At 42.0% G+C, this 7,372-nt stretch overlaps 1 protein-coding gene across 1 annotated transcript; it reads left to right on the forward strand.

Annotated features, from left to right (window-relative positions):
* Positions 1-287: 287 nt before the first annotated feature.
* Positions 288-7,163, forward strand: LOC137428261 (integrin alpha-11-like). Its single transcript, XM_068118192.2, has 8 exons — positions 288-335; positions 502-568; positions 905-957; positions 1,282-1,303; positions 2,347-2,417; positions 3,660-3,786; positions 6,363-6,511; positions 7,005-7,163. Exons 1-8 carry the CDS (start codon positions 288-290, stop codon positions 7,161-7,163), a joined length of 696 nt encoding a protein of 231 aa, XP_067974293.2.
* The last annotated feature ends 209 nt before the right edge of the window (positions 7,164-7,372 follow it).

Consider the following 7,372-nt stretch of genomic DNA (forward strand, 5'->3'; position numbering starts at 1 on the left):
GTTATTGACTCCAAGATTGAAGGGACTCGAAGGTTGATGCAAACGGGATCTTTTTTATTTAATTTTATGTTTTCCTGTCAGAAGGTAGGAAAGCCACCTTTTTTTATCGGTGTTGCGGATGTGCTCCAGTGCACCTGCCTCAATGGAAGTCGGAAAGGCATGCTCAATAAAGAAGTTGCACATCTCATTTGATTTTGATTTGACGTCTGAATCGTTGCTGCACAGATGGCATAACCTGAGGATTTGGTACTGTACGATTGGACTTTTGATGTCAGAGTAGTGGGAGGATGAGTAGCTGTGTGAATCTGGAGCTTTGTAAAGGACAGTGGAGGCATGTATGTTCTCTATGGCTGAAACATTAACGTCAAGAAAGATGACAGAGGTATTGATACTAGATTTTATGAGCAACAATAGTCCTTCATTATATTCTTGCTACGTTGCTCCCATTTCTCTTGGTTGATATCCTTCTGACTTTAAGTGACCTGATGCTTATGAAACAAGATCGGTAAATGCATGTCTGAAAAATGCTTGAGGACTTGTTCAGCATTGGTTCAGCATTGGCCAGTCGGTGATCTTTGATTGCATCGTGAAACTAGAACGGCACTCAGTAGAGAGCATACATCCGCCTGTTTGGCCAGGCGTCCAAATCCATCCATAACTTCACTCATTGGTGAAGAATCACTTTAAAAAAATTCTACTAGCTGGATCCGTATCCGGGTCTTCACCAAAATTGAATCGAGTCTTAAATGTCACACACACAACCGGTCCAACAAGTTTCGTCCAAATCCGTCCATAACTTTTTGAGATATCCTGCTATGTATAGTTTTTGACCCTATCTCCCAATGGTGAAGAATCACTTAAAAAATTATAGTAGCCGGATCTAGTAGCCGGTGTGTTCCGTTAGCAAGCAGCTTGCTCTGTGTGTTCCGTGAGCAAGCATCTTGCTCTGTGTGTTCTGTTAGCATGCAGCTTGCTCGGTGTGTTCTGTTAGCAAGCAGCTTGCTCGGTGTGTTCTGTTATTAAGCAGCTTGCTCGTTGTGTTCCGTTAGCATGCAGCTTGCTCGGTGTGTTCTGTTAGCAAGCAGCTTGCTCGGTGTGTTCTGTTAGCATGCAGCTTGCTCGGTGTGTTCTGTTAGCAAGCAGCTTGCTTGGTGTGTTCTGTTATTAAGCAGCTTGCTCGTTGTGTTCCGTTAGCATGCAGCTTGCTCGGTGTGTTCCGTGAGCATACAGCTTGCTCGGTGTGTTCCGTTAGCAAGTAGCTTGGTCGGTGTGTTCTGTTAGCAAGTAGCCAATTGCCAACCAGGCAATAGCCTGGTGTTGGCTTAGCGGTTAGGGTGCCGGCTTGGGATCCTAGGATCCTGGGTTTGAATCCCGGTCGATCGCTGAATTAACGCCAGGGGGGTTGACTCAGCCTGTCATCCTTCCGAGGTCGGCAAATTGAGTACCAGTTTGCTGGGATGAATGATCACGGTGTGTACCCCGATTTAGAATAGGTACACCGTATCCCTGCGCATCGTAAGAGGTGACTAAGGGTTGGCGCCAGGAAGGGCATCCGGCCATAAAAATTTAAACATTGCCTCAAACAGGGAAGCATGATTGTCATGGGGCCCGCAAGGCTAACCCCCGCTCTAGTGGGGAAAATGGCCTTAAAACGATCATTCATTCATTCATTCATTCATCCGAATCCATATTCAGATCTTCACCAAAATTGAATCGAATCATCCTTGTCAGACACCCAACCGGTCTACCGAGTTTCGTTCACAACTCTGAGATATCCTGCTATGTATCATTTTTGGCCCTATCTCTGAATGGTGAAGAATCACTTAAAAATTCCAGTGGCCGGATCTGAATCCGGATCTTCACCAAATCTAATCATTTCGTCCTTGTCACATACGCTACATCTCTGCCAAATTTCGTCTGAACCCGACCACAACTTTTTGATATATTTTGTTCACAAACAAACGTGCAGACAAACGGACAGACAAACAGACAGGGGTGAAAACATAACCTCCATCCACCTTTGGTGGCGGAGGTAACAATATGATGTGCATATGTATACCAGCATGTGTTGTCTTTTTGCCAAGTATGAACAAAATCGGTCCATACATGCCCGAGATATGGTTGCGGACACACGCACGCACGGACAAGACCCAATCCCTAAGCCCCCATTTTGGACGAAGTCCAACGGGGGCTAAACACTTGTATTTGACACATTCCATGTCGAACATTTACATTCGGAGCATTCATTGGACATTGAGATGAATAACAAAGACATTTAAGTTGACAATATTTTAAACCTTGCTATGTTGAAGCAACTCACTATTTTGTTATTGTGTCTTTGTTCAGGAGTGGGCGATGTGGAAACGTCGTTTGAGATGGAGCTGGCGAGTGCTGGCCTGAGTGCACACCTATCAAAAGTGTGTATTGCATTTGCAGCAGAACAGAGCAAAGAACAGAGAATTTAGATTATTGTATTTAGCAGAATACCAGAATCTGAACCCTTCTAACTGCAATAAAACACAAATTTCAATAACTCGTGGTTACTATATCGATGTGTTCATTGTCATAAAAATTCATATTGATGTAATTTTAATATTGCAACCTTAACAACCAATTGTGATATTGCACTTCCCAATATATTACACTACTCACAATAAGTTAGGGATATTGTGGGAGTGAGTTTATGTTTTTTATAGGAGTTAGGGTTAGGGTATTGAAATCAAGAATGCTGTGTTTTTTCACACTCATTAATAACCATAGAATTAGGACCAACAACTTTTTTCAACATAATTAATACACAAAATCAACCACACCGAAGAACCTGCCAATAGCCCTAACTTATTGTGAGTAGTGTATTTGGGGGCAGCCATATCTTTCCTTCAATGTGGTCCACGATTGGGTGTGAAGTGTCACGTGGTTTAAAAAAATCACATGTACACGCGGCGACAGAGTGACAGAGTCACCCAGGATTGGTTCTAGCCTTGAAAGGTTTCTCGACTTGTGGGGAACTCCCTAAAATTTTGTAAAGAGTATGGGCCTCCAATCTCCATTTTTGTTTTACTTGTATAAAAGCCCGTCAAAAATTGCAGGTTGGAACAGTTTATTAAATGGTGCAGTGTCGTGAGCGTGCCAAAGTCTGAAGCCTTGGCCTATATCGGTGTGCTTATATCTTCTTTATTTATTGGACATCATACGGATGTAAATTAACACTCATTTTACTCTGTGTGCGTTGCACATCACGTGCAGCGAATTTCACCTCCCTGCGCCTTGTATTTATTGTTATAAAAAAAAAAACACTTCTGTACACCGCCCTCGAGGCTCGGTTTGCAAACCACCGTCTATAATTCCAGTAGAAGAGACATAATTACTCTTTTATGGAAAATGTTTTTCGAGTTTGTTTTATCCTCAAAAATAAACCGCAATGAACACACGTTCGTGCTATAACATTGGTCTTTAAAACCTACCTTTATGAGGGGGCAGACATCTGTACAAATACACAAACGCACTGTGTTTTATATGGTAGATGTACATAAGGTGGTGGAGTGAAAGTGAAAAAAATACATTCGAGAAATAGAAAGTAACAAGGGTGGTGACCTTTGTCTTACTTAATATTCTGCTAGGCCTGCATGATGTAATCCATTTCCATGGTTCATTTTCAGGATGATCTAATGCTTGGAGCTCCTGGAGCTTATGAATGGAGAGGAGCTGTTATTAACAAAACTCCCAGAGCAATGGTTGTTGGAAAGAAGACCCCGATGTCCCTGGAGGATAAAGATGGCTATCTTGGTGAGCTTCTTCTTAGCAAGTCTCTATCCACAACCCCAACAGGGAAATATAGTAGGGTAGGAATTTATGTGTCTGTTGTGGGGCAAGATTTATCCTCCTGTAAACCTCCTCGTTTCGAGTTCTTTGTTCATTATCCTGAATGTTCACATTTTATGTAAAATATGTTCAGTAACTGAAGAAAAGGACCAGGGAAGGGGTGTATATTGGGGGTTAAGCATGGTGCATTTTTCTCCACCTTTCCCATTGGGGCATCTTGGCCCACCTAACCCAACTTTCCAATCATATTTGTCTGTTACTATAAATTTGAAGGAATTAAACAGATTTTTGTTACTACAATTTAATGCAAGGATGATGGTTCTGGATAAGTCCTCACACTGAGTCGTAGTATTCTCTGCTTACGTTGTATCCACATTGGTCCCCTTATTAAAATATATTTATGAACTACAGTTATGTAGAAAAAAAACTTTTGGAAGAACAGTGCACCATAGTAGGGCCTGGTGAAAGTTCTTTTTCTTATGAGGTCTCTACCCACAACACTAACGGGGAAATATAGTTGGGTAGCGCAAGATGTGACTGTTGTGAAGCGTCCGGTAATGGTGTAAGGTATTACAAGTCTCGGATAGTAACGTATAATACAGGTTATTGTTCACGTTCCGGTGATGCGACCTCATCTTTATAATTTAAAAAAAAATCAAAAAATAATTGCATTAGGTTGGATAACTTTACATGCAAATCCACCAGACCACTCCTAGTGTAACACACAAGGTGGAAATGAGAACTACGTCAGGGCTCTTCATCTGCATTTTGCAGTAAGACAATGCCGCTTTACCTTGGGAGTACTTAACGTTTGGCATACTATGAAGACCACTATGCGGTTGAACCTGAACCTTGCCTGCTGGACAGCCGTACTAACTACTTTGTGGTGTCTTCAGTTTGGAATACACACAGTAGACACAACCGTATTTCAGGGCAGCCAACCATTGCATCACAAAGTATCCTCTTTATTTGGAAGCGTTGTAAAGCTATCTGTTGAATCCATGGACATTCATGGATATTAAATATATCATGGCACTTTTCAAAAAAGCAAGAGTAGGTTCAAAAAAGAAAGAGTCGGTTCAAAAATAAAGAGTATGTTCCAAAAAGAAAGACTAGGTTCAAAAAAGAAAGAGTGGGTTCAAAAAAGAAAGAGTGGGTTCAAAAAAGAAAGAGAGGGTTCAAAAAAGAAAGTGTGGGTTCAACAAAGAAAGAGTGGGTTCAAAAAAGAAAAAGTATGCTATTGATTGTTGGAGTGGAAACCGATGGCAAGACACCCAAGGTACCTCCTGCCTGCGGAGGCAAGACACCTGCAAGACACCCAAGGTACCCAAGCCTCAAATGCCATCTGCGGCCCATAAATTCGACAACAGAAGATAAATGAATCGTACATTTCTACTACCAATATTACTGTAATCCAGTTGCCGCAACTGTTTCAGAAGATATTTCAGGCAGTTTCAGGGATTTTAGAGGAACTTGACTTAGTTGCTATCACTTTAAGCCTTAGTCATGCCTAATCCTGAATCTTACTATAATTCACCAAATGTCCGTCCGTCTGTCCGTCCGTTCGAAGGTTCCGCAAAAACGGCTGAACCGATTGCAACGATAATTTGGGTGGGTAATCCTGGGATCTCCTGGAGTAAAATAGGCTATATTGTTTTTCCAATTTCAGCTTTGGCCTCCAGCATTTTCAGTTTTGGACTCCCGCATAACGTTATTTTCCTGGGTGCCGCACAAATGGCTGCACCGATCGCTGCACCGATTGGACTCTGTGACCTCGGACAAAGACCTTTTATAAGGACATGGGTTGAATCCCTGATTGAGAGAATGCCAACCCCCTCCCCACCATCACGGTCGTCGTCTCCAACTCACAATCCCACGAGATATGCGGAAAGGATGACCCAAAACCAATTATCTTCCTTTTGATTCGTATATAAACATCCTTAAAAGTAAATAATGACCTCGGCCAAAGTTCAAACAATGTGAGTTTAATCTCTACATGAGAGAATTCCACACAGCTATTTTGGTGATGTATACGCTAACAGATCGCTGTCTCCATCGATCTTGCCAAGGCCGTAACACCTATCGGCTCAAAATCCTTTTAACTGTTGACTTGGTAGTTTTTACAATGAAGGAAACATTAACAATGTTGTTAAAAGTTTATTTTGTGATTAATTTGTGATTGGAGTTATGTTGTTTGGAATGAAAAAAAGAGATATCGAGTTCAAGTAAATGACGACATGCCGTGATGGTTTCTACTTTCTCAACGTGAACTTCGCGGATCGCCATATGCAGATTCGTCACGGACCCATGATCGATGTTTCTATACGTGAACGTACCCGTTTGTTTGTGAACGGGTACGTTTTTCATGGAAGTCCTTCACTAACTTGCTGTCCATGTCTGATGTGCGACTGAAGGTGCTACAGGAATGTGGAATTTATTGGTTTCATGCTTTAGAATTCGCAGTATCTGCATTGCCTGTTTGCCTCTGGCCTCCCACCCGTGCGTAGCACGGGTATCTCACTAGTACTTGTAATTTGCAGGATACTCTGTGACCACGGTTCAGCGTGGAAGGCGAAAGAGTGTTGTGTCCGGTGCCCCTCGCTGGCAACACCAGGGGCGTGTCTTCTTGTTTGACATTCACGCAACATCTGGAAAAATCACTGTCAATCAGAGGTTTACCAGTTTTCAGGTAATATTTTTCTCATTGTAATGATTCCTTTTGACTGATGTTTGGCCAATTTTGTGGTTTGTGATTGATTTGGATCAAAAATTTTGCCTTGGCCTGTTGGACAAGTTATGGCTCTGAGTTTCAGGGCTATCAGGATAGCTCGGAGATAGCGTACTTGCCTCTGACATATCTTGGCTGGGTTTGAATGCCCACCTGACTATAAACTGTCACCCTGCTGCTCTGTAGATAAGGCGTTTCACCATATAATATGCTGCATCTAGAGGGGACATTAAGCCCTGCTGTCCTGTTTACTAGCATTTGACCACCTTGCCAAATTTAACTCTTACTTGATTTTCACCTGCTGGTGACAAGCTCATTCTATCATCTAATTATAATCAGATGTTATCACATGATGTGTACTTTGTTGCTCACATCACTGCAGCCTTGTATTACTGTCCTCTTTCTTTGTCCATTTGTATCCATTCTTCCTGGTGTCATAATTCCCAAATCCCAGCTGGGGTCCTACTTCGGAGCAGAGGTGTGTGATGTGGACCTGGATGGTGATGGGAACACTGACCTGCTGCTTGCATCTGCACCGCTGTTTCATAAGCAGGGAGATGAAGGCCGTGTTTACATTTATACTCCACAGCCAAATGTGAATATGGTTAAATAAGAATCAAAGATCGATAGAAAACATTTTATGAATGTGCATTTTGGTTGTGAATGCAAACTATTTTTGGTCATTATGATTGCACTGCTGTCTGTTACTTGCAAAATCGAAGATTTTTCAACTTTGTTATAATATCTGTTTGTCTGTCTGTTTGTTTACTTGTCACAACTCTTTTTAAGGTCACAAGGTCAAAGGTCAACTCAAGGTCAAAC

Source organism: Myxine glutinosa, unplaced genomic scaffold (genome assembly GCF_964187855.1).
Source record: "Myxine glutinosa unplaced genomic scaffold, kmMyxGlut1.1 SCAFFOLD_612, whole genome shotgun sequence".
NCBI lineage: Eukaryota > Metazoa > Chordata > Myxini > Myxiniformes > Myxinidae > Myxine > Myxine glutinosa.